At 34.6% G+C, this 12,757-nt stretch overlaps 2 protein-coding genes across 2 annotated transcripts; one reads left to right on the top strand and one right to left on the bottom strand.

Moving 5' to 3' along the window:
- Positions 1 to 1,738: 1,738 nt before the first annotated feature.
- On the bottom strand, positions 1,739 to 2,440 carry LOC141616029 (uncharacterized). Its single transcript, XM_074433838.1, has 2 exons — positions 2,079 to 2,440; positions 1,739 to 1,980 (listed from the first exon to the last, which is right to left on the bottom strand). The coding sequence occupies exons 1-2, from the start codon at positions 2,412 to 2,414 to the stop codon at positions 1,759 to 1,761; spliced, it is 558 nt and encodes a 185-aa protein (XP_074289939.1). The 5' UTR covers positions 2,415 to 2,440; the 3' UTR covers positions 1,739 to 1,758.
- Positions 2,441 to 10,812: 8,372 nt separating this feature from the next.
- LOC141615868 (FCS-Like Zinc finger 17-like) lies at positions 10,813 to 12,210 on the top strand. Its single transcript, XM_074433829.1, has 2 exons — positions 10,813 to 11,247; positions 11,684 to 12,210. Exons 1-2 carry the CDS (start codon positions 10,958 to 10,960, stop codon positions 11,895 to 11,897), a joined length of 504 nt encoding a protein of 167 aa, XP_074289930.1. The 5' UTR covers positions 10,813 to 10,957; the 3' UTR covers positions 11,898 to 12,210.
- Positions 12,211 to 12,757: the final 547 nt, after the last annotated feature.

The following is a 12,757-nucleotide window of genomic DNA, read 5'->3' as shown; positions in this document are numbered from 1 at the left end:
ACGGTCATTGTGGTTTTCGAGTTATCTCACATGTTTGTTCGGGTGACCAATCTCATTTCACGATGGCTAGAACAGATTTACTTAGGGAAATCTGTAGTCCCCTTTACCGTGAACATATTTATGGGCCAGGGAGATTTGATGCGGAGGTAGCTAGAATTACATTTATGGATCAGATACCGTGTGGCTCGGGTCATTGGATGGACGGTTTCGATCTATATGGTTATGCTACGATGTACAATTGGGTGATATGTTGTATTTACGCATTTGACGATCGAGAAAGTCGGCGACATTGGAATGGTAGTTTTACTTATCCGCCTTTACGAGCCCCCCCGAGTCGTACCCCATATGGTGTCTTATGGGTATTACATGCGGGAAACCACTATTTGTGGCTCCGGGTACGCCCCTTGTCACTTATGCCTCCAGTAGCCCCTTGTTGGGTACATGATGCAAGCGTAGCTCATTATAATGGCCTGTATCGACATCAGTTTCGTGTATGGCGCGATTTCGCAAATTCATCTTAGTTTTTATTTGTCCGATTATTGGATCTTTTATATTATATATCCGAATATTGTACCTTATATTTTATTTTATTTATCCGATTATTGTAGTTTATTATCTTCTGCATCCGATTAAATGACTTAAAACGTAATTTAATTAAAACAATCCTTAAAACACAATTTGACATATTTTAATTAAAACATTCCTTAAAACGCGTTTTGACATAATTAAAACATAAACCAATTAAAACATACCATACCCCAAATACCAAACCCTAAATAGCAAACCCTAAACCCTAAACCCCAAACCCCAAATCCCAAACCCTAAACCCTAAACCCCAAACCCCAAATACTAAACCCTAAATAACATTTGAATTATAACGGCTATTTTTGAATTATAACGGCTATTTTGAATTATAATGGTTATTTTGAATTATAACGGTAAAATTTGAATTATAACGGCTATTTTTGAATTGTAACGGTTATTTTGAATTATAACGGTAACATTTGAATTATAACGGCTATTTTTGAATTATAACGGCTATTTTGAATTATAACGGTCACATTTTTCCCTATATAAACATCTTCATAATGTTGTAATTTTGCACTCATCTTCAACCTTTTCTATTTTCCAATCATCTTCATCATCTTCCATTTTCTTCTTCAAATCTTTACTTATGTCAACATCATCCTCAATGTGGGGAACCCGACCAATTGAAGGCCTTGATTTTAAGAATCAAATTTGCAATCGTTGTCAAAGAAACGCTATCATCAAGATTTCCGGGTCAGCTACTAATCCGAAGAAAGCTTTTTTTAAGTGCGTACCTTGCGATCATTTTGTGTCGTGGTTGACTGAAGATCATTTAACAATAACAAAAAAGTTGAATATAGCATGTCAAGATGAAGGTGATGATGCATCAATTGGAAATGTCATGAAAGAGCAAGTGATAGGTATAAAAAAGGAGATTTCGGAAATGACAAGGTTGATGAAGTTTTATTTCAAGTGTATCTTGTATTTGTTTGTTTTCATTATGTTTGCCATTGTCATGAAGTAGTTACTATTTCCAGAAATGTATGAATTTACATCAGTTGCTATGTATTCAAGAAATTTAAGAAATTTAAGAAATTTCAGAATTTAAAAGCGTCATGTTTTTTGAAATAAACAACGTTCAAATAGTCAACTAACATAATCATCCAACATAAAAAAATGTCTTCAAAAACGTACAACATAAAAGAAAACAAACACAAACTAGTCTCCCGACTACTTATCATCCTCTTGCTCGCTATCAGTGTACACACCATCTGATCTACGCTGAACAACATCACCGGGTGTTTGACGAGGTCCTCGCTGACGTATGATATCCCCAGCCCTCTCAATCAATGGGTCGATGTTCTTCATCATCTTGCGGAGGAAGGCAAGCTGTTTCTTGTCATCCTTAATTCTTTTGGCCTCAAAAAACTGAAACATTAAAGCACGTGCAGTCTGCAAATTGACAAAAACAACTAAAACATTATAAACATTATCGAGGAACAGTAAGAAAGTTAAACAATTATTACAACAACTGTAAGTAATATTATTACCTCAGCAGGAATATCAAAATCATCATGTGGCGCGGGGGCATCATGGTGGTCGGGATCAATGATGAACGGGTGAGAATTCCCATTATACCAAGCCTCATAATCAGGCTCCGTCTCACCCGGGAAACTAACTGGTCTCGATTTACGAGAAAGCTGAACCACGTGATCCTGCCAGCAATCCCAAAGATGATCAGTCTCCGCAACCCCAACCCTAACCTCGTACCCTATTCCCGAAGCAGGACGATGCGCTGTCAATCTCATAATGGGATTGGGTATGATCTGCACATACCCAAACTGTCGTAAACACCGATCAGGCTGGTACGGCTCCGCTATGTCCATGAAACGAATACAACCGGCATACAGAGTACGAGGATGATACTCCTCCTGACGCGGCCCGTACGGATCCCACCTAATAGAAGCACAAGTAAGCCCATCTAACAACCTCCGATACTCCAACAATTTCTCCGCATTTTGAGCGAAGGGACCAACGGATCTCCAAGAACACGACCGAGGCTGAGTAGGGTCAATTGCCGAAGGTGGACCGGGTCTGAACATAGGAAAATACTCATAGATCCACGCTTGCAACAAAGTCAAGCAACCACCAATAGTCTTCACACCAGCACGTGAAGCCACCCCCAACTGTCGGTACATGAAGGCTAGTACACCGGCTCCCCAAGCGTAGTGGTGTACTTCATCACTATCATACACTAAAGGAAACAACTGAGGACGTAACCTATCACCTGATTTGTCGACAAAAAGTGTCGACCCCAACACCACAGCCAAAAACCCCTGAGCAAAAACAACATCACAATTAGCTCTCGCCGTTTCACAAACTGCATCTACCAATATACCCCCACTCTTGTAAATAGGGACCTTCTTTCTAGAGTTTAACGGCAACCTCAACTGGTCTGATGAAATCCCAAAGAAGCCACAAACATACATAAGGGGATCCGCCAACGTCCCGTCATTACTCTCCACCTTACAACAGTTACCATCAACCCGAACACCTAAGATCTGCGCAACATCGTGAAGGAGTATGGACATCTCTCCAAAAGGCATGTGAAAACTGTTGGTGTCGGGTTGCCATCTCTCAACAAAAGCAGAAATAAGGGGCATGTTATAATTCTCGGTCATGGAATATAATAGGTGAGAAAGACCAGTACCGTCATAAATAGTCTTAACGGCCGGAGGGAGTTGCCAACAACTCAACACCCTCGTCTTACCAAACCGGTGGTAACCCGTCAAAACTGGTCGACCAACCTCATTAGGAGTCGCCCATAAGGTGTTGGCAATGTGGCCCCCGAAGCTAGGAATCACGTGGGGAAAGTCAGGACCACCAGGAACACGATGATCGATCAACCAAGAGACATCCTTACCCGACTTCTTCTTCGGAGCCACCACACTACTAGAACTACCATCCGACCTCCGCAGGAAACGCCCCTCCTCATTCCGTCTACGTGGCACCCTACGCACTCGCTCATAACCCGTCTCCTCCTCACCTATCACATCACCAGACCGAATCAGCTCCTCCTCCAACCGCTCATCACTCCACGAATCGGTACTACCATCTCCAACCTCGGACTCAAACCGGAGCCCTTTCGAGCTCGAACGTGACGGTCATTTCCTCCACCGGCCATCTATTCAAAAAATAAAACAAAGAATTTATAAATATAAGTTTAAGTAAATTAAAAATTTAAAAAAAAACAAAATAACCCGGAACGGGGTTTATTAATAATAATTAATTGATATTTTACGTAAACTAAACGAGACGCAACAAAAATATATTTACAACAACTTGATTACTTAAATTAATAAAACAAAGAATTTATAAATATAAGTTTAAGTAAATTAAAAATTAAAAAAAAAAACAAAATATCCCCAAAAGAAGTTTATTAGTAATAATTAATTTATATTTTACATCGACAAAACGAGACGGAAAAAATATATATTTACAACGACTTCGCCACGAACGACAATTATTATTAATAATTTATTACTTTATAACGATAACAAAACAAGACGGAATAAAATTTATTTTTAAAAAATAAAAAAAAAATAAAAAAAAGTAACGAGAAATTCTAAAACAAAAAAGAAAAAAAAAAAAAAAAAAACCAACATTTGGGCCAGACGAAGAATTCCTTCGTCCAACACCAAGCCCAGACGAAGGAATCCTTCGTCCAAAGGCCACATGAGACGAGCAATGGCTTCGTCTGGCCTGGGTCTGGGACGAAGAAACCCAACGTCTCAGCCCAGATTTTCGTGTTCTTTTTTTTTTTTCGATTAATTGTTTCGATTATTCCGTTTGATTTTCGCGTAACACGACTAAATCCGATTGAATTCAAAGCATCTATCCTAATTCCGTCACTAATTTGGCATCTATCCTAATTCCGTCACACATTTACAAACTAAGCAAAATACTACAAAAAAATTTAATCCCAAATCACATACCTTGTTGAATGTTTGAATTCGTGACGGAAATGATGCGGTCGATACGTTTGTGTCGGGTTTTTTTTCTTCAAAATCTGAGTCGGGTTGTTTTTTTTTCAAAATTTGGAATGTGATAGGTAGTTTTTGAATAAAAAGGAAAATATTAGGGGGAGTGTGAGGGAGGGGCAAATTTGGAAGTTCATTAAAATTGTCAACGATATTTAGTAATTTGTCGACGGCCTTTAGCAGCCAGGAAATGGAATCCCATGATTTCAGAAATAGCCCACTACATGCAATGAACCATACTCGTAAGTTGGAAGATACCAAGGCCCATGCTGACCATCACCTCTCAAGACTCTCTTGGACATCTCCCCTACTACTAAGAGAATAAAAATTCTCTTAGTTTTCCCGCCTAAAGAACTTCTATTCAGTTGGGCCTATTTTTCTGGATACTAACACCATAACATTAGATGAATTGTAAATTATGGACCCTATAAATAGCCCACTTTTTTTTTCTATCCCACATGTCAAAGTAAAAGCTATTAATAGTCCAGATTTTTGAATTAGCCCACTATTTTTACCGATTTTTATTTTAAGGTCAATACGCGTTTTAATTAGACTATACAACTAACTTAATTGTATTATTAATGTCATAAATTAGTTTCATGTAATGATATACCATTATTTTTAATAGTAATAAAATAACTTACTTAACCCAAGATGTATGAGTCTAGTGGAATTCCAGGGTAACCTCAAAGCCTCCTCAGGAGGAATTGCGAGGTCCTGGGTTCGATTCCCTAGATGAACACTTTCCTGGGGACCTGACGCCCGGAGAGGGAATAATCCCCGCGGGAAAGAACTCACATGGTACAGGCGCCTAGCAGGGTGGGGTCCTGTATCCGGGAGGATCCAACCTCCTCGTCATCAAAAAAAAAAAAAAAAAATAACTTACTTAAAGTGTCTTTTGATGACAGTAAACTTTTTTTCTAGCTCTTATTAATATTATATTTAGTACATTATAACATTTAATTAAAACTACAGTTCATTTATACAAATAATTTATTTGCAAACGTCTGTTTATAAAATAAATTCAGAAATTACCGTGCTTTAGCACGGGAACTACACTAGTTACTAAATAACCACGGGTCTCGCAAAAAAGTAACATACATTGAATAAACTATCTCATACAAGTTATATCTAATGTGTAATTGAGTATATACTCCATTCCATTCAAACCAAAGGTAACACTTACTTTTTGGCACTATTCATGGTCGGTAGGAATCTTTGATATTATTCTTACTCTATAAGACAAAATATAGTCATGTGAGATCTTGTTTGATTTATCGTCATAAATGTCATAAGAATATCAAATTTTTATAATTTTTAATAATGTGTAACTAAAGATATTTCACGCTGCAAAACATGTCTCGACAAGTATGATAAAGCAACTGTTACCTTTGGTTTGGATGGGAGGGAATATAATGTACTAGGTAGTATCCCGCGCTTCGCGCGGCCTGTTTTAATATTTTATGATTATAATTGAAGAAAACTTATACTCCCTCCCATTCAAAATAAACCTCCCTATTTCCTTTTCCGTCTATTCACAATAACCTCCCTATTTTCTTTTTTGGTAAGTGTTTGTGTGGTCCAAATTTAATTGTATGGTGGGGTAGTGTATTTGTGTGGTTCAAATTTAATTATATGGTGGGGTAGTGTGTTTCCTTAATATTTGTGCCAAAATGAAATGGGAGGTTTATTGTGAATGGGAGGGAGTATAATTCATATATAACCTTCAATATTTTCTCTTATAAATAATTTTTTCTCAAATTTAATATTTTTAGGTTTAAATTCAATGTTTTAAAATAAAATACATAAGAGTTTTAATTAAAACTAATAAGTGATAATTAATTATGCATGATCGACGTTTATAAATAAATTTGTGACTGGTGAAATATCATACTAATCAAAATAAAATTTATTCGAGTAATACAACAATCAACAATAAGTTCTCAAATTATATCATTTCACGATACTTTATGTCTGAAATCAATTAATATTTATTCAAAATGATGTGAACATAATTTTATGTAATTGTTAATTTTTTTTATGTATAACATGTGACATTTATTTATCAAACATATAGAGTTCAAACTCAACTTATCTAAATGTTTTGATTGTGTCTTGCATGTGATATGTGTTAAACATATCTATGAGAAATTTGCACCTTTTGTTTTTTTAAACAATTATATATAATGATGTTTAAGAGTTTATTACCTGTAAATATAATAGGTTGAACTTTCTCAAATATTATTTTTTGATGTTTAACTTCAAAGTATTTAAAAGATAACATATAAAATATTTAACTAAAAGTAATACGGAGTATTTGGTTAGTCATAATCAATATTTTATATTTGACTTATACATATTTAATTAAAGATATTAAAGAAAAATGTAATGTGTTTTCTACTTTTTCATGTCGTTTATAATACTATATTACTTAATAATCATTACTTTTTGTTCCGGGCGTAATTCCGGAGCAGATATTCGTTACCACCCTTGGCTTGTAGAATAATGTCTTTGGTTGGATTCTTCTCGTCTTTATCGTTCCTCTCGGCCTCTCCTGCAACAATGAACGAACTGAGGGCTTGGCTTTGCGCCAAGCGTACTCACTCCGACGCTCAAGTCAGTAAACTTAAAGGATTAAGTTGTATGTTATTTAGAGCAATATATTGTAGAGAGATGAGGAAGATAATACCAGTTTATGTGTAATATTAGGTCAAGTTCTGGATCTTCTCCTCAATGAAGGTTGAGGAGTATTTATAGGCTTTCACCTTTTGTCACGTAGTGGCCAAGTGGCCAAGTGGCTAGCGGTGGAAAGATCGATCTACCCCTCGGCCGAGGGACTGTGTGCGGCCGGCGGCCATGTTGACTCACCGCCGAGGGGTCTTGGATATGAGTACGCGGTATGTGTCCCGGCCGGCGGGTTACCATGCCGAGACCAGTGACAGCCGATGGGCGCGTCGGTTAGGGTCATCTAAGCCGTTGACTTGACTTGTCAGAGGTATCTTTGACCTTGCTCAGTGTGTTGACTTGGTCAGCGGTGCAGAATATGCCCCATCACTTTTTTTTTTTATTATTCAAATGCACTCGCGATCACTATGTACATACACACTCGTACACATACTCGTTATCACACTATTGAAACCTATCAAAATCTCATATGTATTCAATTTATCCAATATAATTTTTTTCATTCCCAGACTATAAAAACTTGTGTTTTTAATATATACAATGACTCTTCCAAATATATTTTTCTTAATGGATTTAATAGTCTAAGTTTTATAACTTTCTCAAAATGTTTTTTTACGTAAATGTAAAATATTGTGAGACACTCACTTTAATCATCTCTACATATCAAAATAAATGTTTCAATAAATATAATGAAAATTATACTCAATTGAAATCATTTTTTACAATGAACGTAATTACTTACATTTTAGAATTTGTATCAAAATAACTTTTTTGTAAATTTAGAATCAAATCACCATAATGATTTAATTTAATTATATAGTAAAATTTATTAAACTATAATTAATATTTTGATGAGATTTATACAGCATTTATTATGTTTGTATTTAATTCAGCTGTAATTAATACGTGTATTTAAAAATTTCAGTTGACACGTGGCGCATCCACAACGTTTCAACCCATTTTATATATATATATATATATATATATATATATATATATATATATATATATATATATATATATATATATATATATATATATATAGCTTTTTTGAGCTTCGTTATAATGTGTAATTGAGTATATGTATAGCTTTTTTGAGCTTCTTAAAATTTGTAAGTTATATTTAATTTTTTTTTCTGGTCAAAACTCAAATTTAACTGAGCTTATAATTTTACATGTGATATTTTTGAGTTATATTGTAATTTTTGATTTTATTGTTTAAGTAAGCGAACTCAGAAACTTTATACTAAAACGCGTAATCTTTAAAACAAAACTCCAAAACTTTATTATGAAACTCAAAGCCTACACAACTGATGGTAGTACATCAAATGTATAATCTACTTACCGATTGATCTCTCTATAAGTTAGGTATATTCGGCTGAAGGGTAAATGGATGGATCAAATACACCCCCCACATACCTAGATAGCAATTAGTAGATTATACAACTGGTTGTATGTAGTTTATGTACAACCTTTTCAATGTTGTCGAGTTTTGTTATAAAGTTGTCGAGCTTTATTAACAAAATTGTCGAGTTACAATATAAAGTTATTGAGCTTAAGAGGAATAATTATTAAACTCAATAACTTTTTAAATTAGCTCAATAACTTATAAAATAGCTCGACAACTTTGTGTAAAAAACTCAACAACTTTGAGACGGTTGTACAATGCTAATATACAACTGGTTGTAAGATAGTATTTGTGCCTAGATAGTACAAGCTGTTTTGCGATACCTAATTCTTTTTTTTTTTTTTTTTGTCTTTTCCCTTCTATTTAGCTCCTCTTATATTTAAGATGAATATGCATAATTTTAAACAAGAATTTATGAATAAACAAACACAAACATCCTCCATTTTCACCTCTAATAACATGAATATTTTGTTTACGCCCTAACATGTACTCGTATGATTTAGATCGGGTCTAAATTTAGGGCCGATATCACAATTCTTATCTATTAACATGAATAGATAAGAATTCTTATCACAATTTTTGCGTCCTTTCGGAGAACGTCCTCCCTACACACAAAAGAGGATTTTATAATATTTAATTCTCATTTTGATGCTTCTCTTTTATGTGTAGGGTGGACGTCCTCTGGAAAGATGCAAGTATTTTTCTTTTAATTTGCCTTCGCTTGGAGCAAGGAAAATGGATTTCTTCAAATCTTTTCTCCTTTATTTCTCTACGAATTTTAAATCCCCTACTTTCTTTCCAACCTTTTTTTATCTGTCTAAATCATTCAATCCAAACACACATTTAGTGACAAAGGTGAAAATATTAATTAGTTTGTCCCTATAAAATCATAAATACTTTTGCTTGATCGATTTCTATTTTATTTTTGGTGACAGAGAAAACTCGCAATCGCTATTTTTGATACGTATAGGATAAAAGTCGATCGATTTATCTAGACAAGTATGTAGATCACACTCTATCATCTATGAGATGTTACTACAAGTATACAAGTGTAATAATGCGTTACATTTAACATGCCTCCTAGAATTACAAGTAGACCTGGCAAAATGGGTCAGACCCGAATGACCCGACCCGAAAAGGCTGACCCGAGACCCGAATATGACCCGAACTTGCTTGATCCGAATATGACCCGAAACCCTAATTGACCCGACCCGACCCAGACCCGACCCGAACATTGTCTGACCCAATGTTGACCCGACCCGAGGTGACCCAATCCGAAAAGACTCGACTCATAACTGACCTGATCCCAAATGACTTGAAGTGACCCAAAATGACCCGAAACGACTAGTACTAACTCATATTAATATTATATATATCAAAATAAAGTTTCATTGGTTACAATAATCCCTAATAAATGGTTAAATTTGCAAAATAGCATTTCTTAATCAAAATAGTATTAACTTAAGTGTTTAGCCATTAACTCAAAAGCAACCTGACCCAAAATGACCTATACCCGAAAATGACCCGACCCGAAATGACCCGACAACAGTCACCCAAATTGACCAAAACCCAAAAGTGACCCGACCCGACCCAACCCGACCCGAAATATGTGGCAGACCCGAAATGACCCGACCCAAACTGACCCGACCCGTACCCGACCCGAGTGACCCGTTTTGCCAGGTCTTACAAGGCCCCAACGTACCATACATTATGACATTTCGATCCGTCTTGCTTTAGACCGCCTTATTTCAGACCGTAATAAGATCTCTCACAAGTGAGAAGCACATGGGTGGTGGGACACTCCCATGTGCTTTCCCACTCATACCCTAAATGGGTTTTTTGTGAGAGAAAATGGTATCCATCTGACCATTTCAGACGGATATAACGGTCTTAAATAAGAATTTGTGGATGACATTATGTTATGCTCATGGCCCATGGTTTTGTTACCTTGTCACTTGATTTGACCATTGTTTCAATATAAACGCGGTTAAATAATTAAATTATATAATTTGGAATTATAACACGTGGGTCGGTATTTCACAATCAAATTAATAAAGATAAAAATAAAAAATAAAAAAATAACAACAATAATAATTTAGATCAAACATCTTACATCCAATAACATTTGATGTGAGTGCTTGCTTATATAAGCCCATCCTTCACTTATGTTCCTCCACTCTTTCTCCTCGCTCTCACTAAAACTCAACATTTTTTGTAATTAATTATTTTATTTATTTATTTTTCTACAAAAATTGGTGAATTTAATTGAAAAATTAACAACAATAATAAAAATAATATGTTGTTAATGATGGAAAGAAAGAAAGGAGGAATTTCTTCATTAAAAGGGCATGAAGGATTAAGAATTGTGCAAGAAATATATGAGGGTGAGTCAAATAATATTGTGGTGAAATATGGGTTAAGATCATTAACAAAAACATCCATATATTCATCACCATCTTTGATTATTAAGAGCAACTTAATTAGTGATTCTACTAATAATAATGTTGATGGAGAGTATTGTTTTCTAAGATCATGCCATTTATGCCACAAGCAATTTCTCCCTAATCAAGATGTCTATATGTATAGGTATGTACCATCTTGAATACTTGTATAAAATCGTCTTATGTTCAGACAATGGCGTGCAACTTATTTTATCATGTAAAATCGTTTTTCGGAAGACTTATTAATACTAAATTTTCATTAAAAGATATCGTAAAAGGGTTTTTCTAACATGTGCCCTTAGGGCACATGATAATAAGCTAAATAGGGGAAGATTTTCAAGATTATTACACTAATTATGATAAATATGAGTTTCAACTCTAATTTATCATGAAATATTCACAACAATATTTCCCTAATTAGATTATTATCATGTGCCCTTAGGGCACATGTTAGAAAATCCGATCATAAAATTAGTAAGACTTTTTATCATTTCATCAGTCCAGTTCAGACAATTTTAGTCTAAAAGAACATGACAATATATACCAACTAATTTGTTCGATATTATTGTATGTTTATGCAGGGGTGACCTTGGATTTTGCTGTGTAGAATGTAGAAACAAGCAAATAATGTTGGATGAAAGGAAAGAGATGGAAGCTAAGTATAAGAAGAGGGTTGCAATTTCTCCAATAGACTGTCGTGGATGTGATACTTGTAAGCTCCTACAAGACCTTAGACAACGTCGAAAACACCGTGTCGAACACCGACTACCCCTACCATTACTCTCAATCTCTTAGTCCCGGAAAAAAAAATTATTAGGAGATTAGGAAAATTATATATACGATGATTAGATAGTAAGGACTCGTAGAGATCTAAAAATATAGACAAGACGGTTTAAGTTGGTGTTTGTTGTAAAATGATCGCAAGGTCTCACCAAATTTGTATGTTGTTAATTTGTTATTATTACGTTACTCCAGTTTTGTTATCTAAATGAGAGGTCGAAATAAAAGAGCAAAGGATTGTAAATTATACGGAATAATAGTAAATTGTTATGAGTAAGTTACTAGGTACATGGTTACATTATATTATATAAAGTGATTTTGCACTAAATTAGAGTAAAATTATCTTAACAAAAATCGTTATATAATACATGTCAGTTAACTTAACTGGTAAAGTTATTAAGATTGTATACATAATCTGAGTTCAAATATCATCAGCAACATATTCGATTATTCACTTTTGTTGCTACCTTTATACCAACTCCTCGATATCACTTTTTTTATTAACCATACATGTTTAAATGAGAGGTATAAATTGACACTATGATGAAACAATCAAGAATAAAATGTTGGCTGCTACTAAAATATTTTAATAATTAGTACGGAGTATATTTTTTTCTTTGTGAACTTAATTTAGAAATTAATGACAGACTGACACACGTGATTTGTAAAGTGAGATATTAATATCTTGGTACTTGGTAGTTCGCTGACTGGCAACTGAGAAACAAACATATTCCAAAGGATATAAATTGCCAGGTTGGTGATGCCTTTTGTTTTTTGAGAATGAAAAATATTAATAATAATTTTCTTATAATAAATAAAAAGGATATGCTTAATAAATATAAGATCCAATCAGCATATCCAACATGGACATATGG

This window comes from Silene latifolia, chromosome 1 (assembly GCF_048544455.1).
Source record: "Silene latifolia isolate original U9 population chromosome 1, ASM4854445v1, whole genome shotgun sequence".
NCBI lineage: Eukaryota > Viridiplantae > Streptophyta > Magnoliopsida > Caryophyllales > Caryophyllaceae > Silene > Silene latifolia.
The sequence above is the reverse complement of the archived record's forward strand: the minus strand, read 5'-3'. Positions and strand labels throughout refer to the sequence as shown.